The sequence below is a fragment of the Felis catus genome, chromosome A2 (assembly GCF_018350175.1).
Source record: "Felis catus isolate Fca126 chromosome A2, F.catus_Fca126_mat1.0, whole genome shotgun sequence".
Lineage (NCBI taxonomy): Eukaryota > Metazoa > Chordata > Mammalia > Carnivora > Felidae > Felis > Felis catus.
In genome coordinates this window covers 36,239,490-36,266,422 of record NC_058369.1, presented here as the reverse complement: position 1 = coordinate 36,266,422, position 26,933 = coordinate 36,239,490, and the positions used below count along the sequence as shown (strand labels likewise).

Below are 26,933 nucleotides of genomic sequence, written 5' to 3'. Positions count from 1 at the left end.
TACATGTATGTATATATACACACATATATGTATATTTTAATATAATCTTTTTGTATTGTCATTCAAACACACATGTGCGTGCGTGCACACACACGCGTGCACGTGCGCACACACACACACACACACACACAAATGTATCTATCCATCTATCAGTGTATGTCCGACTGTGGAAGAAAATAGCCCCAAATGTTATTACCGTTTATCTTCAGGTGATGAGATTATGGGTGTTCCAAAGTACTCATTAATTTTGTGGGTTTTTTTCCTTTGTACTTTTCTTTTGTCTAAATATATATATTTTCCCCCAAAAAAGTGTTTTTCAATTCAGTTCCATTTCCGCTTAACTTCTTATCTGACAGAATGATGTGACATTAAAAGATTACCACTGATATTCACAAAGGAAGAAAATAATGTCTCCATCCCACCACTATAAACCGATTTAGATACGTTTTATTCTTACAGTGAGTACCCTTATGCAAAAATGTTTCCTGAAAAGTAAAAAGTGAAAATTACTCTGATGCTTTGCGTCAGGGAAAAGGTCAGGCGTATGAAGATGGCTCTTTCAAACAGTTTTTTCATAGAATATACCATTTTATATAATTGTTAACATAAATTGTACAAACATATAATGTATTATATGTATATTTTTACTCAGCATAACATTACACTCTGGGTAAGATTTATGTAATTAAGTGTAGTTAATCAAGATTATAATTACAAGAAAAGGCTTTAAAACCCATCGTAGCCTCCGCGCAGTCAGCCCCACCCCTTCCTCTGGCCCCGCCCCAGTGCCCCTTTCCGCCCCATTTCTTTCGACCCCGTTGACCCCGCCCCTTCGCGTCGTCCCGCCCCTCCGCCCCGCCCGCCGTGGGGGCACCTGGGAAGAGGCGGAGAACAATATGGCGGATGGCGAGGAGCCGTAAGTACTCGGGCTCAGCAGGCGTGCCGGGCCGGGCTGGGTTGTGAGAGAGCGCGGCGGTGGGCGGTCACCGCCGCCACCCGGGGTCCCCCAGCCCCCCGCCCCGTCCCCTCGCCCCCCCATCCCCTCGCGGCGCCCAATGTGTAGCGTGATGCTGACCCTTCTTTTATTCTCTCTTTCTTTTAGGGAGAAGAAAAGAAGGAGAATAGAGGAGCTGCTGGCTGAGAAGTTAGTGCTGCCGGGAGGCCGGGGCCCTCTCCGGGGACCCCCGCCTCCCCCGACCCCAGGCCTAGGGGACCAGCCGCAGCGGGCCCGGGGGGCTGGGAGGGGGGCACCCGGAGCGCAGGCCGCGCGGCCTCATCCCCTGACCCCCATCCCGCAGCCCCAGGGGCCTGGCGGGCCGCTCCTCGTCTCAGTCTCGGGCGGGCGCCGGGCCCGGGGTCTACCGCAGCAGGTCCTGCACCGGCCCGCCGGGCTGGTACTTGACCAAAAGTCTTGCGGAAGGACCCTTGAGCCCCAACCCCTCCTCCACCCCAATTGTCAGAGCCGTGACCTTGTGAAAAGGGAATCTTACTTAAACACGTGAAACGGACCGTAGGCCTGTTTGGCCTTTCGTAAATACTGAGACAGTAGTATTAATTGCAAACTTTTTATGAGAACTTTCTGCATAAGGTATTGCAGTAAGCACTTCAATCATTTTGCAGAATAATTGGTTCTAAAAGGAGAGTGTTGATTCCAAAGAGCTTATTTTCCCCCTGATAAGTTTTTATCAGATACTTAATTCTGTGCTGATGAGACAGATTTAAACAAAATGTTTTCCACCCTGGCCCACACCACTTAATGTTTCATCTCCCTACACGGGAGGGGAGGAACGTACTCTTGCAGTGGGTGTGGTGAGTTAGTAATTTCTGTGCCAGTTCCCGGTAGCAGTGCTTTAGAATCTACGAATCTCCTTCGGAGAGTTTAATTGCAATTGCAATTGCAAGAGGACTGGAATATCCAGCTTCATTTCACATTCCTTCCCATCTTTCATTTCCTTTCCACTTTTGTTTAAAATGACAGTTAAGATTTGAATGCTTACTATATGCCATGCATTTTACTAAGTCCTATATGTGGATTATCTCATTATCCTCGTTCTGACCTTAAGATGTAGCTACCACCTACACATGAGGTTTATGGCTGTTAGGTAATCTGCTGAAGGTCACAATGTTGTGGAACCAGACCCAGCTGAGCTGTGACATCAAAACCTGTGGGCTTTATTGTTAGGCAGTACCTATTTGTCCCTTCGTAAAAATGGGGTATTACTAATACATTTGAAGGTAGCAACTGTGGATTTATAGGAAATTTGAAAATTAAAAATAACCAAAACCAAACATGTATCTTGCATAGAATAGGAAACACATTTTGTATTTTGTTAGAGGAGTCCCTCTCTACTCAGTTGTATGTTCTAAAAAGTTTTTAGACAGTAATGGATATCTGTAGTGTAGTTGTAACCCCAAACTTTTTTTTGTGTTGAGTGGAAACAACACCTCATAGTTAAGAGATTCTTTCTTGAAAATTGGGACCTCTTTCAGAGAAAAATGTGTAACAGTTCCTCTCATCAGAAATAATCATTAAATCACATCTTTCAAACTTGGAAATGACACATGAATTAGATTTGGAGCATCACACATCTGAAAGTGGAGGTTTTTTGTTTTTTGTTTTTAATTTTCCTGGTATAAGTGTGTTGATGGAACAGACTTGAAGGGTTTGCAGTAATCTTTTATAAATTCCAAATGTAGAATAGCCCATTTCTCACCAATTGACCAAAATCCCAAATTTGATCTTGGTTTGCTTTAGGATCCCAGAAGCACGTAGAATGATACATTTCGTCAAACGTGCTGTTCCTAACTTGAAATAAACTATATAATAGCCAAGGGAAAATTGAAAAGCATAAGCCTAATCATACTGATACTTCCCTTTTTATTTGAGCAGGTCTGGTGTGGTTACTTTTTCATTTGGGGAAACCATAATAGTTGTAGGTGTGGCTTTTTCCTACTGATCTTTGCAGCTGAATTTACTGTGTTCTGTGCAGAATGGCTGTTGATGGTGGGTGTGGGGACACTGGAGACTGGGAAGGTCGCTGGAACCATGTAAAGAAGTTCCTCGAGCGATCTGGACCCTTCACACACCCCGATTTCGAACCGAGCACTGAAGTGAGAAACGTTTATTTTTAAATAAGTCCTCTAATAGTTTTATGTTTCAAAAATAATAAAATGCTTTCTTTCTAATTTGCTCTTTAATAAAAAAATACTAATACAATTGTGTAAGTTATCTTGAAATACTAAATTGAATATTTGCAACTGATTTTATTTGAATGACAAATATTTAGTAGTTTTCACATTTCTCATGTAATGTGTTCAGAATTCTCAAGAATAAAATAACTTTATAATCTGAATTAAGATTCTAAGTTATACTTCACTTAAAATTACAGTTTAAAATGACTTCTGAGACACAGTCCCCATTTTAGCCCTACTCTGAGGAATTAAATTTGATAGAGATATACATGTACTTGCTTAAATTTTGAAATTTAGTGAAATGCGCATCTTAGAATTGAGTATAATTGCATGTTAAAAATTGTGACTGCTCTATAATAGAGGAATAGAGTTTTGGACTGGGAGTGTTTAACTTAAGGCAAGTGTTCAATTAGATACAACTTATTTTTTACTACAAGGTAGAGAATATCTTCTTTATAGTTAGTTTTTATGTCCTTTGTGTTTATAAAGAGATGTTGTTGAAATAGAAATATTATGCTATTCCTAAAATTAAGGTACAGACTCTTGGGTTTCAGTATAAATTTTCTCTCCTTTCATCTTGGACAAAATTGCAAGTATTTTGAATTTCTTTGGATAATCTACCTTTTATTTACTTTTTTGCCTGATAATTTAAGATACGGGTGTTAAATGATTGTTTTAAATTGTACTTCTGCTGATGTACAGTTTTCTAAGAGTTTTATCCATTTTTTTCTTTCTGTTTTCTCTTGTTTTATAAATACCATTATTGTTCTTACCTTTTTAAGACCTTTAAACACCTTGTGCAGTGCTTGACCCTCTGTTAAAGTTTTTACAAACTTTTCTTTTCTTAGGAAGTCAGTTAAATAAGTAAATTTGCTGTTTTCCATCCCCTTTCAGAGTTAAAAAAAAAAAAAAAAGATGAGTCTTAATTAACTAAGTATAGTAGTTTTTCTTGTTGGGCATGAACTTTTAATTTCATAAAATGAAAATGAATTTAAAAACACTAAAATTGAAACCCGCTGAAATCATTGGGATTATAGAATTTCTGGTTCTACCTTGTTCATAAATTTAAAATAATTCATTGAATACAAAGTCTGCTCTTTATCTTCAATTGCTTTTTTCACGGAAACATTAGAAACTTTTATGGCGATTGCTTTATTGATGGTACTTACGGTTATTATCAACCAGATTTTAATAATGCCTTTTCATTCTTTACAGTCTCTCCAGTTTTTGTTAGATACATGTAAAGTTCTAGTCATTGGAGCTGGCGGCTTAGGATGTGAGCTCCTGAAAAATCTGGTAATTTATACATATATGTATGTATATATGTATATATATATATATATAATGTATTTTTTTCCTCCTTGTGATAATTAGTCCTTTTTCTTTTTCTGTTCTATTACTAGAAAATTTCTTTATTATGATTGTTAATCTTTTCTCTTGAGACTTTGTTAGATAAATTTAGCAGGTCAGATTAGAGATAGTAATTAAAATGATGATATAACTGTGGAACTTTTTACAGTCTAAAGTTTTCAACTGTAAAGTCATTGATAGAAATTCTTCTGTTTTCTTCTCTGGTCTTTATTAAACAAATCTTTGCGCTTCCTCTTGCATAGCAGTTATTAATTTCAGTGAAGTAAATAACAAAACTGGTAATTCCTATTTTAACATGTAATTTCAAAGAATTATTTCTTCTGTTCCTCAAAATAACCCAGTTAGGTGGATAGGATATTGTCCCATTTTACATATAGGGAGACACTGAGGTTCAGAGATGGTAAATGAATTGCCCAAGTTTTTCTGAAGAATAGTGATGTGCTTGGAACCTAATCCAGGTCATTAAATCTTAGTCAAGTGTGCTTTTCACTGAGCCATTAGGTCATTACAGGACTTAATCAAACAGTAATTTGTGATGGCCATAAAAATAGTAAACTCATGAAATTTCAGAGAGCTAAGCCTTTTTTTTTTTTTTTTTTTTTGTCAATTTGTTTTCACAGTATCATCTTAAAAGAGGGTACTCTGTAGTGAAGCTATTTCTGTATACTGGTTTGAAATCCATAATATGTGACTTAAGAGTTTCGTTGACTTTTAATAACCACAAAGTAGCTTTTTATAAGGCCTTATTGGCTTATTTAACAAAAATGGTGAGGGGAAGAATTGATTTAAAGGTGTTGTATGTCAGGTGTTCGTTGGTGTGTCGAAAATTGGAAGTGCTAGAACAAACTCTTAGACAATGAGTAAAGTCACATTCACTGGCCAGATGAAGGACTTAAAAAGTTGGTCTTGGAGCTACAGTTTAAATGTAAACAGCCACATACATTTTGCTAAGAAAACACTAATGTCACTCCTAGTGGAACTGCAGAAACTTAATGCACTTCATGGTACTTACTCCTGTGCTCAGTTCTGAAGGGATTGTGGGTCATCATGGTCTATGTCCCTAATGAATTTGAAATTTCATTGGAGGTACAAGTCGTACACAAGATAAATAGCATTGTGTATGATATACTATGTGATGTGGTGCCAAAATGCCGGTACTTTCTTAAACATAAAAACCCTATTGCAGTACCAAGGAGTTCTAGAAAGGAAGGATTTATGGAGGATGGGTAGTGGTTTTGGTAGGCATTGTATGCAAAAATCTCCTAATGCTTAACTTTTTCTCTAATGAAGCTATTACCTGCAAATGTGATATATGGTAATTTTAAATGTAAATTAATTGGAGATTAGATCTAAGGAAGTCACCAAACAACTTTGATGCCTTGTAATTTATTGTTGTAATAACCTCTTAATAGAAGAAAGCTAAAGCTTTTCGATTACCACTTGTTACTTTGCTTATTTCAGACATAAATACCTAAGAGGTATATATGGTTTTTTGAATTGACTATAAGCCCCCTAAAGACTCATTCTAAAAAAAAGGCTATGACATTAATAGTAATGATTGATCAATAGTTATTTAACCTCTTCACCCTCATATGCCAGGCATCATTTTGGAAGCTAAAGATACAGCCTTGAATAGTACTGACGGGTGTTTGTATTTGTGGGGCCTATGTTTTAGCGGAAGGAAAAAGACAAGTAAAATACATAATATACCAGATGGTAATAAAAGCTGTGGGGAAAGGAGGAATGCAAGATTGATAACTTGGTAGATAGCCTGGTGAGAATGGAAGTGGTTTACAAAAAGGTGTTATTTGAGCAAAGGAGTGAGCAAGAATTATTTAGGCAGAGAGAACATTTGGTGCAAAATCTGTCAAGTGGGAGCATGACCGTTACTTTTTAGGACAGCCAGGAGGTCATTATAGCTAAATCAGAAGTGGAAAATGGGGAGCATTTTCCCACAGGGTATCAGAGAGGTAGTGGGAGGTGGAGGAGCTCAGAGTGAATATTACAAAAGGCTTTACAGGCTACTGTAAGAACTTTGCCTCTTACTATGCGTCAGGAAGTCAGTGGATGGATTTAAGCAGATGAGTTGACTTGATCTGACTTTTAACCTGGTTCACTGTGTCTGATATACAGAGAAAAAAGTTCAAGGAAGAACAGAGCAGGAAGCTGAGAGGCTGGTTAGAAGGTTGTTGGAGTCACCTAGGCAAGAGATGACAATGACTTGGAACAAGATGGTAGCATTGGAAGTGGTAAGAGGTGGTCAGGATGATGAATATGTTTTGAGATTGGAGTCAACAGGGTTTGCTAGTGGATTTGTTTGGGGACTTGAGTAAAGGAGAGTGAAGGATGACATGAAAAGCTTTTTCTCCTGAGCAACTGGGAGGATGGAGTTTGCATTCACTGAAATGGAAGACACTGGGAAAAGAATAGATTTAATGGTGTTGGTGAGCAAGGATGAATGAGTTTGGTTTTGGAAACTGTTAAGTTTGACAGGTCTGTCAGATGATGCTTTATCTTCCAAAATTGCCTGGGATCACAAGCACTGAGAAGTAAGCACAAGGGCACTCCACCTTCTGGCCAGTAAACTAGGGGGAAAGCTCCTGAGTGAGATGAACTGGAAACCAGTTTTTAGTGTTCAAATTTCTCAGGAGTGTAGCAACCAAGTGGAGAACGTATTTTAAAGAGGAGGAATTGGTCCATACCCGGTCACATATCTCAGGTGGGTACGATTAGAGAGACTGAAAATTGTCATTGGAGGTAGCGACATAGGAGTCACTGGTTACCTTGACAAGGGCAGTTTTCTGTGAAGTGGTGGTAGTGAAAGCTTGTTTAGTATAAGTGTGAGACAGGAATATGAGAAAGCAAGTATGGACAGCCCTGGAGGACATCTTGCTATCTAAGGAGGGGCCAAAAAGTAGGAGAATTATTGACACCTGATGTAATCTGTTTCACTGACCAAGACCAGAAAAGCATGGTTAATTATTGAGACTTGTTTTTTTTCGTTCTCTTGCTTCTGCTGATAAATTTGAGCAGTGGTTGTACTGTTAGAATATGTGGCCTTATTGAAATGCAACCATTTGTTGCTTTTCCTTAGCTTTTTTGATTGCTTGTTCTTGACTCAATACTTTAAGGACACTCCTTTTACATGTGCTGTGTACGTATGTGTGTTGGTAATATATAACTATGTAATAGTTATTTCTGAAGCAAGACATACTTAATGTTATGTAAACTAAGATAAAGCTTGTAGGAATATTATTAACAATATTCTGAAAAAGAACAGCAAATTCAGTTAATTAGTAAGACTAGTAAAATTAAAATAGCTGGCAACAGCAGCAAAGCAACAAACTTTACAAATGTGTTTACGGGATTATAAAACTGCTGCAGAAATGTCGAGTTGTTCTCTTTTGGTTGTAGATTATTTAAAGTTGAGTAGTTACATATTTTTGACATTTACAAGAACTCTGAGTTTTATGTACCTTGTAAGACTCTTTAACCACTGAATACAATTATGTAGAATTTATTATTGAGCATTTATAAATTTAGAACTACATGAAAACAAATCTTAAAATTTCAAATGTGAGGAAACTTCTGCTTAATTGGATTTTTTTTATTCCCACAGGCATTGTCTGGTTTTAGACAGATTCATGTTATAGACATGGACACTATAGATGTTTCCAATCTAAATAGGCAGTTTTTATTTAGGTAAGTTTTAAGATCTTAGTTTAAAATGCTGATAATCACTTGAACTTGAGTACATTACAGTTTAATCATCTTTAAAAACTATGAGAGGGTAACACTCATTTTATTTAAAAAATAACTACCACTCCCTTTTTAGGTAAGATTTTGCAAGAAAATTTGAGCATTCTGGTGAAACTAGTTTTGTAAACAAATACATGATTTTGTTGTGTTTTTTTAAGAGATTTCCAAATGGTTTATGTGATTCGGGAGGTGATCGTGTTCTGAAGACGTGGAGTGCAGCCTTTTTCCTCCTGTTGATTTCATGAGAGAATAGTAGCCGGAATATTAGGCCCTAATGACATACATTGGTGGGAATTTATAAGCCAAGAGTTGTATGGTGACTCTGGGGCAATGAAGTTGTGACAGAGTTGGAACTTTGTTAATAGAAAGAAAAAGAAAATGGACAGTTAAGGAGAGAAGACCCAGGAACAAAGGGATAATTACCTTCGACAAACATGAAATACAGAAAGTGTCTAGAAATGGATTGTTAGAAATGACTTTAAAAACTGGAAGTAGGCCATATATGCAGTCCTGAGGAAAGATTCATTAGTCAGTTTTACTATGTAGCATTTAGAGATTTGACTAGCTTAGATAGAAGTATCATTGATCAAAAAATTATACATATGGAGAGATAAGGACTTTTTATTTTTCTTTCTAGGGATTAGATTACTAGCAGAGAGTGCTCAAATAGTTGTAGATATGCCATATAAGGTTAGGTTAGCAGAGAAGGTAAAATTAAATTTTTGGATAGGCATAAAACCTCTCTCTTTGTGGAAGATATTAAAGAGATTGAGGGACGGGTTAAAGTCAAGTTAAGGAAGTGCTGTAATTGCGATGTGAACTCTACATTTAACATTTAGGCCTTATCTTTTTGTTTATTTATTTAGCCCTTGAAATTATCCTTCTTCACAGAAAACTTTGTGGATCCTTCCCGTGTGACACATTCTTAGTACATGAATGCTCTAAGAAAGATCCCATTGAATTCATTGGTTAATGATGATAGGCCATGCCCTTTAGTTTGTAGCTAAAATAATGATTGAAAATCATAATGATAGTTAACAATTGTTGAGTACTTAAGATGTAGTAAACACTTTCTAAAGTCTTTATATTACCTCCTTTAATCTCAGAGCAGCCCTCAGGGCAGGTCATTGTTTTCCAGAATAAGCAATTAGGCTAGGGTGTCCTGCAAAGTTGATAACCTGTATAAAGCCTTTTTGTTCAGAGGGCAGTTTTTAGGTGGAACGATCTGATCCCCTAATTCTGGAAAGGTAAATTAGCAGTTTCTACAGAAACTGTCTAGGAGTTTTTTTATTTGGGTTCTACTGTGGGAGCACATATAATCCACAACATTAAAGAATCAAGTCTCCTTTATCCCTTTTATCTAAAGAGCTCTGTCCAGAGTAGTTGAATACAGTACTGAAATCAGGTTCCTTGATTTGTACAGTCTAGTTCTAGGACAAAGTCAGAATAAAACTCTTATTAGAAGTTTTGAATCAAGAAAAGCACACTACTTTATTGGAGAGGAAAAAATTGGCCTGTTAAATTATTTTTCTTTAAAATTCCCATTTTAGGGGCACCTGGGTGGCTCAGTCAGCTAAGCGTCTGACTCTTGATTTGGGCTCAGGTCGTGATGTTAGGGTTTGTGAGATTGAGCCCTGCATTGGGGTCAGCATGGAGTCTGCTTAGGACTTTTTCTCTCACTCTCTTTCTCTGTCCCTCCCCCACTTGTGTTCTCTCTCAAAAATAAATAAACATGAAAAATTTAGACTTCTAAAAAGTAAATAATAAAAAGTAATTTTTATTAGGAACATTGATTTTTAAATTTTCATTTATTTTTAAAGTATTCTGTGCTTATATATGAAGGAATACAAAGATATAAGAATATGGTCTCTTTCTTCCAGGTGTTCATAGTCTAATGGGTATGATAGATTTCTGTGTATAATGAAAAATATGTTGTGAAAAAGTAGTAACGAAGCTCTTACTATGTATGTGTGAGGGAGTGATTTATGTCTTTGAGGAGAATAAGGAAGTAGTAAGAAAGAAAATCCCATTCGTACTGAGATTAGAGGAGAGAATTCTTTGTGTCCTTTTCTATCTATAGCTATGGTTCTTAACTAGGAGTGACCTTTTTAGGTCTTCTGTTTTTAGCTTCTTAAAAATGTTGGCAATATTTGCAATTTTAGATAATGGCTTTGGCATTGTCTCTTCTTCGAACACATGCATATGACTTCTTATGCGACATAAAATTTACTATTTAATCAGCACACATGGGAAGAAGGGGATAAATGAAGGTTCTTGTATCCCCAGAATAAATCTCATGTATATTTCAGCCACCACCTCCATAGTAGCACCTTGAGGTTCTGGGGTTCAGGGCAGATTTGGAATGCTCTGAGTGTGGGATAATATTTTACATTAGGAAATGCCAGAGTGAAAAGTGGCCAGGAAACATGCCATTGTTATGCTTTATATGGAAAAAACAAAAATAAAAAACAAACACTTTCTATTTTCATTTAAGAAATATTTGATTAGACTTGTCAGTGCTTGTGAATTTTACAGTTTTACAGTTGTATTGTAAATACAATTTGGAACATCAGCAAGTGTTGCCATTTGGTGTTAGTGTTGAATGCCTAATCACTCATCAAAAGTACTTCGATAAAAGTATTCCTTCTAAATATCCTCTAAATAAACTCACCATGAATATTTTTTATGTCTGAAAGTAAATTATATAGATCATCTAGATTTATGTGATGAATGATAATTTAAATATAATTTTTCCTGTAGGCCTAAAGATGTTGGAAGACCTAAGGCTGAAGTTGCTGCAGAATTTCTTAATGACAGAGTTCCTAATTGCAATGTAGTTCCGTATCCTTTTGACAAAAAAGTTAACTTTCAAAAGCATTTGTTTTTTATTATAAAAGAGATGTTTAACATAGAGAATACAGATAAGCAAAAAAAAAAAAAAAAATCAGCAGTAAGTTTATTACTGAGGTATCTGCTGGTGACGTTTTGTTTTATATTGCTTCCAATCTTTTCTTTAAGGTTATATAAATATTTTTTGCCCTAATTTTTAAATTAAGCTTTCACAGCCAGCGCCATTGTTTATTTTGCATTATTGCCCTTGATTTCAGTTTGAATTACATATTTCTTTTGCTAGACTGTAAGTCCTTGTCTGGCTATAGTTAATGTTTATGTCTCCCTAGAGTAGCAGGCTGAATAGACAGTCACTGTATTATTTAAAATTTTTTTTTTTTAACATTTATTTATTTTTGAGACAGAGAGAGACAGAGCTTGAACAGGGGAGGGGCAGAGAGAGAGGGAGACACAGAATCCGAAACAGGCTCCAGGCTCCGAGCTGTCAGCACAGAGCCCGATGTGGGGCTCGAACTCACGGACCGTGAGATCATGACCTGAGCCGAAGTGGGCTGCTCAACTGACTGAGACACCCAGGCGCCCCGACAGTCACTGTATTATTAACCAAATGGAAGGTGTGTCGGAGTAAATTCATTCTTAGAAGAAATATCTTTTAAAAAAGTAGTGTTCTGTAGGTTTGGGGAACGTTCAGTATTTTATAGAAATTCAGGAGGTAAGCTTTGCTATTTGAGAAATGCCACAGGATACAAAACAAACAAAAAAACCAAATCTGTTTCTCTATACTAGCAGTGAAAATGTAGAAAGTGAAATTTAAAATACAGTGAATACCATTTATAGCCACTCAAAAAAAGGAAGAAATACTTAGGTATAAATCTAATAAAATAAGTATGTGACTTATATGCCGAATACTGCAAAATGCTGATGAAAGAAATCAAAGGTCTAAATGAAAGGAAAGGTGTTCCTTTTTCAAGAATTGGGTGATTTGACAGAGTAAGGGTGTCATGTCACCCTACATATGTACACAAGTTTAATACAATTTCTATCAAAATCCTGTATTGTTGGATTTCGTTGTTGATACAGACGAGATTCTAAAATGTATATGCACAGGTGACGGGACACTTAAAACAATTTTGAGAAAGAATACAGTGTGAGGAATCACTGTATCATTTCAAGACTCAATACAGCTACAATAATCAAGACTTTGTGGTGTTAGCAGAGAGAGACACACATTAGTAGAACACAGAAACCAGTAATAGCCAGAGGCAAATACGGCCAATTGGTATTTGACAAAAGTGCAAAACTAGTTTAGTGGTGGAGGAAAGGATAATCTTTTCAACAAATTGTGGAGACTTTTGATAACCGTATGCAAAAAAATGAATCTCAACTCAAACCTCAAAATTGAAAAAAAATAACTCAAGATGCATCATAGGTTTAAGTATACAATGTAAAACTAAAACTTTGATGGCAGTGTACGAGAAAATCTTTGTGATGTAGGACTTGGTGAAGAGGCCTTAGACCACATCAAAAAAGTGTGATCCATAAAAGAAAAAAATTTGAACTATATCAAAATTAAAAACTTTGTTTTGGTGAAGGGCCCTGTTAAGAAAATGAGATGTAATTATGAGAATGGGATATAATTATGAAGTAAGTATCTGACAAAGGACTTGTCCAGAATAAATAAAGAACTCTGAAAATTGAGCAGTAAAAAAACAATGCAATTAGGAAATGGACAAAAAATGTGAAGGGACATTTAACTAAAGAAGATAGTGCAAAAAGCACATGAGAGTATGTTCATCGTTGCTAGCTATAAGAGAAACCCAAATTATGACCACAATGAAATATTACTACATACTTGACATAGCTAAAGGAGAAAATAATAAAATCAAATCCTGGCAAAGCTACAGAAAAATTGGATCACAGATACGTTGCTGGTGGGAAATGTAAAATGGTATAGCCATCTGGAAAATAGGCTGTTTCTTAAAAATGTGAATATATACTTTCCATATAACTCAGTAATTTCATTCCTTGGCATTTACCCTAGAGAGACAAATACTTAGGTCTACATAAAAGTTATTCTCGAATGTTCATAACATCTTTATCTGCAGTCTCCAAAAACTGGAAACAATCCAAACATCTGTCAATAGGTGAATTGTTAATACTGGTATAACCATGCCATGGAGTAATACTGAGCAGTAAAAAGGAATCAAGGAAACACGCAACAAGTTAGGTGGATATCAAAGGCAGTATGCTGAGGGGCACCTGGAGGCTCAGTTGGTTGAGCATCAACTCCTGATTTCGGTTCAGCTCATGATCTCGCAGTTTTTGAGATCAAGCCCTGTGTCAGGCTCTGTGCTGACAGCAAAGAGCCTGCTTGGAATTCTCTCTCTCCCTCTCTGCCTCTCCCCTGCTCTCTCATGCGCACCTTCTCTCAAAAAAAAAAAAAAAAAGACATGGTGAATGAAACATGCCAATCTCAAAACATCATATATTGTATGTTTCCATTTAAATAACATTCTTCAAATGACAAAACTACAGAAATGAAGAACAAATTCCTGATTGCCAGGGATTAGATACGGATTGGAGTGACTCTAAAGGGTTAGCAGGAGGTAGAACGTTGCCTTGATGGAATAGTCACATGTCTTTATGGTGGCAGTTCCACAAATCTACACGTGTTTGAATGACAGCTGTACATACTCATTTTTATCAATGTCGTGTTTTTGGTTTGGATACTATGCTATAGTCTCTAAGAGGTAACCACTAGGGGAAACTGGATGAAAAACACGGGACCTCTTTGTACTAGCTTTGCAACATTCTGTGGATCTGTAGTATTTCAAAATAAAAAGTTTAAAAAGGCAAATACAGGCCCCTATAGGGAAAGGATAAAGAAGAATATGCGTACTGTTAGATCTGTGAACTTTGAGTATTTTGTAGAAATCTAGGGCATAGAATTTCTTAGTGTGGATCCTGGGTCCCCCTATTGCTGTTTCTCCAGTGTGTGCTCTGGTTCTCTTATGACCTCCCTGTGCTAGCTGCAGTTTATGCCTCCTGTTTGCCGAGCATTTAGAAGGAATAGAGGCCTGAATGGGTGAGGGCTAGAATTGAATTTGTTTTTTATAGCTTTATTTATAGTCCAGAACAAAAAATCTAGGACAAACATAATTTATATTGTCCCGTTTTTCTCCATTTTGCTTTTTAAAAATATATGATGGATTATTATAATTTAGAGAAGTATAATATATATTATTAAATAGAAAATTGCTCCATTAGAAAAATTAAAATATTTTGTACTCGTGTGCTGTTAAAATGCTACCTACTATGATTGATTAACACCAACAGCCATTTTTGAATGGGGTTCTCTTTGCAGCATCCAGACAGGGAAAGACTGCTGATAGAATTTTGTAGGGTAAAAAAGAGAAAGAGACTTGGAAAACTGACTTAAATGAGAGAAGAACGAGGATTTGTTCCTCCCTCCCCCCCCCCACCGCCCCACTTACTCCCAAAATAACAAATCACATTAGTACCTGAAAAAGCTATTGGAAACCTGGTTTTTTAAAATTAGCTTCGCAGCAGTAATTCCTATTTTTAATGGAAAATGTTTGATATATAACTTCGTATAAATTCAAGGTGTACAAGGTGTTCATTTGTCCTAAGTCTTGTAATCGTGTGCCTCAATGGGAACTGTAATGCGTGTTTCCTTCACTAAAATCCATATTGCCTCTTTGCTTAGGGCTAATGATGTGCTTAGGGCTAAAGCACACAGTCTGCTTTCCCAGGATGTATGGTTTGATATTAAAACTGAAGTCTAGTAGAGAGTATAACAGAGACATAAATATAATATGGGAGTTCAGAGATGAGAGAACTAAGTAGTTAAGGAGAGGAGTGTTTAGAAAAGAGGTGTTGTCATGAATTAGGATTGTGTTCATTTTGTTACATTCCCTGGAACACTGAAGACTTATGTCTTGTTAAATACATTTATAATTTGTTCCTTATGGCATTGTTAAATTCACTTTATAAATTAAAAACAGCTTAAGTTCCTTTACTTATATCCAGACATTTCAACAAGATTCAAGATTTTAATGACACTTTCTATCGACGTAAGTTGTCCACTTGAAATTAAATTCTCACTAAATTCTTCCTGTATTTTATTGCTATCTATTTGAAGGTTGCTAGCTATTTGAGGGCTGTTTCTTCATTTGTTTTCATCTCTTGGTGTTTGCTTTTCAGTAAGGTTGACTGAACAGAGAATGCCACTGTTGTAGTTCTTAGTTGATATCATTAGCTGCATTTTTATTTGTTGTCCTGAGTAAAGATTACTCAAGAATTAGGAGCTGTGTGTGTTTGTGTTGTAATAAAAGGTGGGGCTTTTTTGTTTCTTAGAAAGTGTGAATTATTTTGTGCAATGGCATTTTTAAAAGCTAAACTTGCTTTTTCTTCCATAGAATTTCATATAATTGTATGTGGACTGGACTCTATCATAGCCAGAAGATGGATAAATGGCATGCTGGTAAAAACTTTAGTGTTGTTATGATTCTTGGAAGTTCTTGCTGCTGCTTCTAACATACCAAAAATTAGAATACCATATCATATTTTTGAAAAATCATTTTAATTTTCACTCAAGTAGTTGTGCTTCATTATTTATTACCAGTCATTAATTTTCAGGTGAGAATATAAATTGCTAATATCATAATCCCTTGATTTGATAATCTAGCACTCAGTAATGTGATTGACTTGTGAAATTACTTGACAGCATGTTATTTTTTTTTTAATTGTTTTTCCCCTCTCCTACCTTCAAATAATTTTCCTAGATATCTCTTCTAAATTATGAAGATGGTGTATTAGATCCAAGCTCCATTGTCCCTTTGATAGATGGGGGGACAGAAGGTTTTAAAGGAAATGCCAGGGTGATTCTGCCTGGAATGACTGCTTGTATTGAATGCACACTAGAACTGTATCCTCCACAGGTAATCAAAAAAGCACCTGCATTTGTGTTTGTGTTATAGTCTCTTGGGGGGTAGAGTTAGGATTAATTATTAAATCTAGTTCAGTATTTAGGATTTTTAATTACAGGTAACCATATTTTAAAAATCATGCTAAGAAGAAAGATAAGAAATTATGGTCTATTTCTGGAAACATAGGAACCAAATATCACAGTATGATACTATTCTCTTTTCATAATTCCTTTGTATTCATTTTTTCTTTTGGAGAGTAGGGATCAAGGGCCAATTCTAAAGTTATATGTTGGGATAGAGCTATACTGTATTTTCTTTGGTTTTTGCCTGTGATTGTTTTGGGGAAATAAAGATACCAGGGATGAGAATGATCCTTCCAAAGATGGGCGTCTTTAAGCTACATACCCACTTTAAGGAACAGTTAGAATTTTGATTTAAAAGTAAAAATGATTTTAGGAGCACCTGGCTGACTCAGTCAGCAGAGCCTGTGACTCTTGATCTCAGGGCCGTGAGTTCCAGCCCCATGTTGGGTATAGAGCCTACTTAAAATAAAGGTTAAAAAACAAAAAGAAAGAATTTTATTAGTGTTTACTTGGGATTGATTTAACTCTGTGAATTTGCTTTTGTTTTGGTTTGTTTTATACCGTCATATTTAAATATGCAAACATAACGAAGTGCTCATATTTGAGAAATTATTTGGCACTTTTCTTCTCATGATCTAACAAAGCTTAAATTTTGTACATGTAGGGCAAACCTATTGTTATAGGAAGATGAATCTAAGGCAGGTGACTCAGATGCTCTTTTAGTTTTAGAATTATTAGTGGTATAAAATGTTTTGTTTTTATAAGAGGAAAGCTAAGATGAATTAAAACCTACTATCTACTTTTAGGGAGCAGTCCTAATTAGAAGTTACATTTTAAAATAATTCATTGTTTAAAATCCACTAAAAAAGGTAAACTGTGCTTTCAGGTTAATTTTCCCATGTGCACCATTGCATCTATGCCCAGGCTACCAGAACACTGTATTGAGTATGTAAGGATATTACAGTGGCCTAAGGAGCAGCCTTTTGGAGGTAATAAACTGAATTTCATAATCCGGAATTATGTAAGATATATATTTGTTTATATTATCCGTTTGTGTAATTACATTAAAAACAAGTTGATTTAAGTTTACATGTTTCCGTCTTCCTCTCCTGCTTATTTTCTCTTTTTCTTTTCTTTTCTTTCTTTTTTTTTTCCCCCTAACAGAAGGAGTTCCATTAGATGGAGATGATCCTGATCATATTCAGTGGATTTTCCAAAAATCCCTCGAGAGAGCATCACAATATAATATTAGGGGTGTTACCTATAGACTCACTCAAGGTAAGTCAGTGAATTGTCATGAATTATAACCTGGGGATGATCCCATTTTCAAGGGTTGGAATGCTCTGAAAGAAATAATGGATAAATGATTTCAGATAGTACCAGCCATTTGTGGCTCAAAGTACCATGGAAATAATAGTTTCCAGGTGTCCCAAATTTGGTTAGAAGGAACAGAGTTTGACAGAATCCATACTACTTCTTAGCTAGAGGAATTTAATAAAATCTTACTGGAATCAGAAGAGGCCCTGAATCATCCAGTTTGAACCATTCATTTTATCTTTCACTGAAGAGGAATGTGTCACATCCTGGGACCATCTATTTCACATTTGGATAAGACTGTCAAGACAATTATTTTGTGTATTGAGCAGAAATCTCCATCTTTAGTTTAGTCTGAGTATTGCCCCAGCATACACCATAGATAAATCAGTTCCCTTTTGAGTAATAGCCTTTAACATATTGACAACAGTTATCATATTGCCTGCAAATCACTGTCATCAGCCTTTCTAGTTCCTTCAGAGCTTTGACATGTTGCCTGATGTTAAGTTCCCATCATGTTGTTTTTTCTAACCATGTTCCAGTTGTCCATATTTCTCTTAACTATCTAGGGTAGAATGCAGCATTCTAGGTTTGGTCTTAAAATAAACTTGTGATAATTGGTGCAGTCTTAGAGGAGAGCAGGGTTTTTTGTTATTTCTTTGCTTGTTATTTATGTTGATGGTATACTTCTGGTTCTTTAAGGTTACTGTCTACTAAAATCTGAAAGTTTTCCTACATGCAGTTGCTAAGCCCCATCTTCCTACTACAGGTTTGGCAGTTTTTTGGGGTGGTAGTTTTGTCTTTTAATACACAAGTGTAGGTCTTTACAAGTTTATTCTTTAAAAAATTTTCTTAATGTTTATTTATTTTTGAAAGAGAGAGAGAGAGCATGAGCAGGGGAAGAGCAGATAGGGAGAGAGAGACACAGAATCTAAGGTAGGCTCCAGGCTCCCAGCTGTCAGCACAGAGCCTGACATGGGGCTCAAGCTCACGAACCGTGAGATCATGACCTGAGCTGAAGTCAGGTGTTTAATCTACTGAGCCACCCAGGCACCCCTTTACAAGTTTATTCTTAAACCTGCTGTTACCTCTCTATATGTGCTTTTATGCCTGCCAGGTTGTCTCTTTTTTTCCAGCATCTTTTCATCTGTTGTTTTGATAATCATGCTCTCTTTTCCAAATAGTTAAAAATTTTTACAAGACTTAAGACATCCAGGTGGCTAAAAGACACATGAAAAAATGCTCAACATTACCCATCACCAGGGAAATACAAATCAAAACCACAATGAGATACCACCTCACACCTGTCAGAATGGGTCAGATTAACAACTCAGACAACAGATGTTGGCAAGGATGCAGAGAAAGAGGTTCTCTTTTGCACTGCTGTGGGAATGCAAACTGGTGCAGCCACTCTGGAAAACAGTATGGAGTTTCCTGAAAAAGTTAAAAATAGAACTACCCTACGACCCAGCAATGAATTGTGCTACTAGGTATTTATCCAAGGGATACACGTGTGATATTTCGAAGGGGCACATGGACCCCATTGTTTATAGCATCACTGTTGACAATAGCCAAGTATGGAAAGAGCCCAAATGTCCATCAACAGATGAATGGATAAAGCACATGTGGCATATATATACGATGGAGTATTACTCGGCAATCACAAAGAATGAAATCTTGCCATTTGCAGCAATGTGGATGGAAGTAGAGGGTATTATGCTAAGTGAAATTAGAGAAAGACAAATATCGTATGATTTCACTCGTAAGAGGACTTTAAGATACGAAACAGATGAACATAAGGGAAGGGAAGCAAAAATAACAGGGAGGGGGGACAAAACATAAGACACTCTTAAATACAGAGAACAAACTGAGGGTTGCAGGAGGGGTTGTGGGTGGGGGGATGTGTTAAATGGGTACGGGACATTAAGGAAGACACTTGTTGGAATGAGCACTGGGTGTTATACGTAGGGGATGAATCACTGGAATCTACTAAAATCATTGTGCTATATGCTAACTGACTTGGATATAAATTAAAAAAAAAATGTTTTTAACAAGGCTCAAGTAGCTGAGAACAGACATTTGAATCATACTTCTGGTTAGGCCCTTTTAGTTTATCTCATTCTTTTGATCAGGTTTTCTTGAGTACTTGTTATTTCTTTGTCTTATTCACAAGGATGTCATGAAAGACCTTTCCAACTGCTCTGCCGAATCCTGGATATACTATCTTCCATGTTTCCCTGGGTTACCTAGTTACTCATCACAGTAACGGAGTCCAACATGACTTAACTCAGTGAACAATCTTAATGCTCAGTCTAGTGATCAATGCTTCCTAATGTAGGTACTCACAGTTCATTCTTCCAGAATTTTGTTCCAAGTTCATCACTTAGTTCACTAGAAAAAAGGCTTTGCCATCTTTTTGAAAATCTGCTTCTCTTCTGTGATTATTTCCTTGTATTTATTGAGGTCCTGGTAATGTTATTTAAAAATTCTATTACAGGGGCGCCTGGGTGGCGCAGTCGGTTAAGCGTCCGACTTCAGTCAGGTCACGATCTTGCGGTCCGTGAGTTCGAGCTCCACATCAGGCTCTGGGCTTATGGCTCGGAGCCTGGAGCCTGTTTCCGATTCTGTGTCTCCCTCTCTCTGCCCCTCCCCCATTCATGCTCTGTCTCTCTCTGTCCCCAAAATAAATAAACGTTGAAAAAAAAAAAAGTTCTATTACATGCTCCTTAGTGCTTCCTGTACTCCCCCTACTCTAACCATTCCAACCTGCTTTGTGTTCTTTTTAAAAAAAAAATTTTTAACATTTATTTATTTTTGAGAAACAGAGACAAAGTGCATGTGGTGGGAGGGGCAGAAAGAGCGGAAGACACAGAATCTGAAGCTGCCTCCTGGCTCTCAGCTATCAGTACAGAGCCTGACGTGGGGCTCAAACCCACGAACCATGAGATCTTCACCTGAGCCCCCCAGGCGTCCCTGCTTTGTGTTCTTGAACACACCCAACTCATTCCCACCCTGGAGCTTTAATACTCCTAATTCTTTTTTCTTTTTTTTTTTTTTTTAATACTCCTGATTCTTATACCAGGAATGTTCTTCTTTGGATCTCCTTAAGGTTGGCTGCTTATCCCTCAGGTACCAACTTAACCAGTTTACTCCATCATTCAACTGATAATGACCTCGGAGCCATTCACTATCAATGTTCATATAATTTCTCAGAAATAATGGTAGCCTTGTTTTCCTATGCAAAGAATATTTCATACTTAACACTTTGATACATCCTTGCCCTGGAGCCTTTGCCCTTACTATTTATGAAAATGCTCTTTCCCCAGGTCATTGCATAGTTAGATCTTTCTTATGCTTTAGGTTTCAGCTCAAATTATCACCTTCCTGAGGAGGTCATCCCTGATCATCCTCTTTAGTGGACCTCTTCCACCTTTGTCAACTCTACCATATACCTTGTTTTACTTTCTTCATAAAGCTCTTCAGTATATGAAAGCAGAAGGAAACTCTGTAAAAGCAAATACATGTTTTCACTGCTACTCGCGTAGAATGGTGTCTGGCATATAGTGCACATTTGGCAACAGTTTGAATTAAATGACTTAATTTTGTCCCGATCAGGAACTGTAAACTCATTTCAATATGCAGCTTCTTTCATCCTTCCATATTTAGCAAGGCTTGGTGTGTGCTTTTGAGCCTGATGATTGAGAGCCTTGACGAAGTACAGAATCAAAATTGGAAGTAAAGGGGGTGGGGACAAGAAGTGAGGAGTGGGCGATGAGAAGTCTTTATCATTTTGGCCCTTATTGGGCAATGTGTCTTACATTCCTTTCAGTACATCCTGCTGTATGTGGTTCACTGGAGAGCTTCTAGTTTAACCATCATGAAGTTTGTTCCTCCCTACTTCCCCTTCTCTGAAATTATATGTATTCATACAGTCAGAGTTAGCTTTTTAAAAATTAATTAATTTTAAATTTATTTCTTTTTAAAAGTTTATTTATTTTGAATGAGAAAGAGCAGAGGAGAGGCAGAGAGGGGGAGAGAGAACCCCAAGCAGGCTCTGCGCTCACAGCAGAGCCTGCTGTGGGGCTTGAACTCATGAACCATGAGATCATGACCCGAATCGAAACTAAGAGTCAGTTGCTTAACTAGCTGAGCCACCCAGGCACCCTAAGTTTAGCTGTTTATTTATTTTGAGAGTGACGGGGAGAACGTGTGAGTCAGGGAGAGGCAGAGAGAGAGGAGACACCAGATCCCAAGCAGGCTTTACACTGTCAACACAGAACCTGATGTAGGGCTCAGTCTCACAAACCGTGAGATCATGACCTGCGCTGAAACCAAGAGTTGGTCACTTAACTGATTGAGCCACCAAGGTGCCCCCAGAATTAACTTTTTAAAACAGGTTTCCAAACTTTTTCACTGTCTTTGTTCCATGTCTTCTTAGATTATTTGGCCTTTTTCTCAGTTTTTTGAAACCTGCCTGCACCTAAAGTCTGGGAACACATTTTTAAATTCTCCCTCAACTCCCAAGATAATACGGCTACTGTTTTCTGAAGTTTTTGTGTTCCAAAATGAATAATTCAGATATAGTTAGGGAATATTCATTTTGTACTTAAAAAGATGGTGGAGGGTGGGGCTTTGTTCATTCCTAATCTGTGAATACTGATATGCAAAACATGAGATAGAAATAGAGTACAGTTAAATATTTTGAATAGTCCATATTATAGAGGGAAATGAGACGATGAGGGGCAGTTTTTCTGTTTGTTGTAAGTTTCGGGGAATCATTAAAACTATTATATGAGGAAAAATTAGTTAACTATTGTTCTTTATACTTTATTCACACTTCACTGAGGATAGTATAGTAAACTGTAGCAGTTACGATTATGCACTTGGGAGCAGATATAGGTTCATATGCCACTCCTATCACTTTATTAGATGTATAGTTGTGGATATTTGTCTCAACTTCATTTTCCTTAACTTTAAAATCAGAGTGATAAGACTAACAGGGATGTTATGAAAATTCTGTCGTATCTTAATCTTCATACTGTACCTGGAATACAATAAACACTCTAATTGTGAGCTGTATTATATTGTCTCTTTTTTATTTGAAGCTTAGTAAAGAGTTTTCTTTGATACTGTAACTGGTTTAAGATTCTGAACATACAACAAAGTGATGGGAATGTGAAAGAAGATCATTTCATTGTTAAACTTAAGTCTATTTTCTGACTTGAACGCCTGAAAAATCAAGTTGTGGAAAATGATATTTAATAATCAGATTGTCTAAGACACTTTTAGAAGAAATGACCGTCTTTTAATCAATATATTTTTCAGGAGTTGTAAAACGAATCATTCCTGCAGTAGCTTCTACAAATGCAGTCATTGCAGGTAGGGGAAAATGGCCATACTTAATTTTGTTTTCTCTCCTTTAGTTTTGATTCATTAAATTGACATTTTTGCAGCTACTTGATTTCAGAAAACTAGTGTTCTAGAAATTTGGTATCTTCTTAGGTGGGGAGGGTGTAACAAAACTGCAAAAAAGAACAAGCTATTGGATCTGTATATATTTTGTTTTAAATTATGTCATAAAGTGCTCTGTAGTAAGGGGACATTATATACCTTTCCTTTTTTTTTTTTTAAATTTTATTATTATTATTTTTTTAAAAATTTTTTTCAACATTTATTTATTTTTGGGACAGAGAGAGACAGAGCATGAACGGGGAAGGGGCAAAGAGAGAGGGAGACACAGAATCGGAAACAGGCTCCAGGCTCTGAGCCATCAGCCCAGAGCCTGACGCGGGGCTCGAACTCACGGACCGCGAGATCGTGACCTGGCTGAAGTCGGACGCTTAACCGACTGCGCCACCCAGGCGCCCCAAAATTTTATTATTATTTTTTAATGTTAATTTATTTTTGAGAGAGACAGAGACAGAATGCGAGTGGGTTAGGGGCAGAGAGAGAGGGAGACACAGAATCCGAAGCAGGCTCCAGGCTCTGAGCTGTCAGCACAGAGCCCGACGCGGGGCTCGAACTCACCAGCTGTGAGATCATGACCTGAGCCGAAGCTGGACACTCAACCGACTGAGCCACCCAGGCCCCCTATATACCTTTCCTTTTAATCAGTGTAACAGATTGCTCATTAATCTAAAGAAGAGGAAGGAAAACATGCAATGCTACTCTCTTACTTGGATTATATAAAACAAATATAAAATTTGTTACTTTCTCAGTGTTTTAAAGAGAGTGTGTGTGTATAAATCTATATCTGTTTTTTAATCAATATCCTTAAAAGTTTATCTGTTCTGATTTATAACTGACTTTTTAAAAAACTCGTAATTTTAAATGTCTAATTTTCATTGAGTTGAGGCACCTTTATTTTCTCCCCTCTTCAGCTGTGTGTGCCACTGAGGTTTTTAAAATAGCCACAAGGTAATGGATTTCATTTTTTAATATCTATGTAAATCTGTATTTTGACTTGGCTCAATTGTATAAAGATGAACATTTTTTCATTACAGTGCATATATTCCTCTTAATAATTACTTGGTATTCAATGATGTAGATGGACTGTACACGTATACATTTGAAGCAGAGAGAAAGGTAAGTACTATTACACTAATGAAAACTTGTTTGATCATGCATAGTTTGATTTTTACGTATTAATTACTGTTTAGAAATATGAGTGAAATTGCCCACATCCTATGTATTCTTTAACTTCCAGAAACCTACTTACTATATATCTTTTGCAGCGTAGCCCAAAATAAATACTGTGTAGCAAAATAATTTAGGAAAACAGGTCTATTATGAAAAGCAGATTTTAAAGCATGAAAATTTATTTGTAGGAAATACGATGATAAAACAAGTTGATTTTCATTTCATATTTATAGACTATTATTGGTGTGTATGCCACTATTATATATTGTGTTTTATGTGTGTAGGAGAACTGCCCAGCATGTAGCCAGCTTCCTCAAAATATTCAGTTTTCTCCATCTGCTAAATTGCAGGAGGTTTTGGATTATTTAACCAATAGTGCATCTCTGTAAGTGTTCTGGATTTTTGTTTTATTGTAGAAATAATTTTTCTGATTTTAAAACTTTAAAAACTAGAATTGTTTTTTAAGAAGTGATCTTTGATTTTTTAATTTTATTTTGTTTTCCCTATCATAATTTAGGCAGATGAAATCTCCAGCCATCACAGCTACATTAGAGGGAAGAAATAGAACACTTTACTTACAGGTAATCAGTGTTTGGTTGTTTTTTTTGTTTTGTTTTGTTTTTTTGTTTTTCACAAAACTATATTACAAGTCTTTTTTCTCATTATATTACAAGTTCAATTTCACTTAATGTGCTTTACATTAAAATAATTTTGTTTTCTAGTCGGTAACTTCTATTGAAGAACGAACAAGGCCAAATCTCTCCAAGACATTGAAAGGTATTTTAAAGATTAAAAAAAGAAAATGTTTATTTATTTTGAGAGAGAGAGAATACATGAGCAGGGGAGGGACAGAGAGAGAGAGGGAGAGAGAAAATCTGAAGCAGGCTCCGTGCTGTCAGCACAGAGCCCAATGGGCTCAAACTTACGAACTATGAGATGACCTGAGACTAAATCAAGAGTCTGTCGCTTAACCAATTGAACCACCCAAGTGGTTTATTTGAAATGAATGAAAGCTATTTTAAATGAATATATTTACTAATCATTTTCTTCTTTTTTTCTCTTGGTAAAAGTAATGAATCCTTATTCTAGGTAATGCCTTTAAATGATGATTTCATTATAATTACATCTTTAGAAATGATAATAGAATTGTTCTTTCAGTAGAATATTAAAAAACTCAAAGAAATCAAAGATAGTATCACCTTGATTAAAGAGAATTGGATTTTGATGTTTATCTAGACCTTAAATGTGTACTTTGTATGTGTGTGTGTGTTTTGCTTCTGTTGAGAGTTTTTTGCTTGGGTTAATTATACTTTTTCTATTATAGAATTGGGACTCGTTGATGGGCAAGAACTGGCAGTTGCTGATGTCACCACACCACAGACTGTACTATTCAAACTTCATTTTACTTCTTAAGGAAAATAAATCTGCACATAATAGAAAACTGATGGAAATATTATATATTATGTGTATGCTAAGAAATTTAATGTCATTTTTAGCGTTAGTGTTGCTAGAATTTGACTTTTTTATATAAAGAACCACTCTTTTTTTAAATTTTTAACTTACCTTGAAGACAGAATTTTGGGGTTGGTATTTGTAAGCATTTTCATTAATAATACGGCAAATGATATCTGGAGAGAGAAATAATGAACAAATGTATTTCTTTAGAGGAGGAGGCAAACACTCTGATGCGTGACTTCTGTTATTATGGTCACAGAACGCATTCCTCAGTTTTCATTTGAGCACCCACATATAGAAAAGATACCCCTTTAAAGAAAATTAGAAAATAAAGTTTTAAATAACATTAAACATTACAACCTGACATCTAGAGCATATTGAACATAGCCTACTTCTTGCTTGATTTAATATTCATTTAATTGTGGTTGTCCAAATGAATATTAATTATTGCAAAGGTTACCGTGTCCATAATAATTTGTAAATGGTGTTGTAGCTGAATACCTGTGCATGGAAATGGGAACTATTTTTTATGTTTACTTGTAGTGCCATAGAGGCCAATATGCACAATATTAAAGCCAAGACATGGATGTTTAAAAGAATCTAATGTTCAAACAGTTATCACTGATGCTTTCACACTATTTATTAATAAAATCATATATTGTCTACTTTTCTCACTGAAAATTTTTAAGGTATATTAAGGATAGTAAGTTCCATAGTAACGTACATTGGAATAATTTTTAAATGTGTAGCAGGATTACTAATACAAAACTTTTATGGTACCACAAGAAATAGCTACTGATTTAATTTGCTCTCACATAATAATGTAATGAAATGGAATCTTTTTATATTGTCCTTAAAATGCCTTTTTCTTCCCTAAAAAATTAAGCCTTTAGACGAAATTAAGTGTAAGTATTGAAAAATTAGTTTTAGTGTCTCAATGTGGGAACATGCACTATGTGTTTTTCACTTAGATGGCAGTGTTCTATTCAAAAGCTTTATGATTACATGTCTCTAGGTTAAATTTTTATTTATTCTTTTTAGCTCCATACCAACGTTTGTTTCATTATAAAATCATATAATGAGATACATAGTTATCGGTACTTAAAAAGTTACAGATTCAGGGGTACTTGGGTGGGTCAGTCACTCACTTAAAGCATCTAATTTCGGCTCAGGTCATGATCTCACGGTTCCTGAGTTTGAGCCCCACATCGGGCTCTGTGCTGGCAGAAATAAACATTTTTTTAAAAATTTAGAAAGTTACAGATAAAGTTTGAATTTTGGAATATGAAGGGACTAACATTTAGCACCTCCTTTACACGGG

General features: G+C 36.2%; 1 protein-coding gene across 2 annotated transcripts; it reads left to right on the top strand.

Annotated features, from left to right (window-relative positions):
• The first annotated feature begins 805 nt into the window (after positions 1-805).
• On the top strand, positions 806-26,277 carry UBA3 (ubiquitin like modifier activating enzyme 3). 2 transcript variants are annotated; one of them, XM_023249944.2, is made up of 18 exons: positions 808-916; positions 1,103-1,144; positions 2,991-3,111; positions 4,408-4,488; positions 8,183-8,265; positions 11,083-11,163; positions 15,223-15,266; positions 15,612-15,676; positions 15,978-16,133; positions 17,091-17,193; positions 17,369-17,482; positions 22,844-22,897; positions 23,899-23,935; positions 24,022-24,103; positions 24,442-24,542; positions 24,675-24,738; positions 24,880-24,934; positions 25,482-26,277. In XM_023249944.2, exons 1-18 carry the CDS (start codon positions 897-899, stop codon positions 25,568-25,570), a joined length of 1,392 nt encoding a protein of 463 aa, XP_023105712.1. In that variant the 5' UTR covers positions 808-896; the 3' UTR covers positions 25,571-26,277. The 2 variants fall into 2 exon arrangements, with proteins under 2 accessions (XP_023105713.1, XP_023105712.1); XM_023249945.2 differs by lacking the exon at positions 1,103-1,144 and having other exon boundaries at positions 806-916.
• Positions 26,278-26,933: the final 656 nt, after the last annotated feature.

Coding starts and splice junctions, on each gene's coding strand:
- UBA3 (XM_023249944.2), top strand. CDS start 897: ATGGCGGATGGCGAGGAGCC. Junction 8,266..11,082: donor AATAGGCAGTTTTTATTTAG/GTAAGTTTTAAG, acceptor TTTTTCCTGTAG/GCCTAAAGATGTTGGAAGAC. Junction 24,104..24,441: donor CATTTGAAGCAGAGAGAAAG/GTAAGTACTATT, acceptor TTATGTGTGTAG/GAGAACTGCCCAGCATGTAG.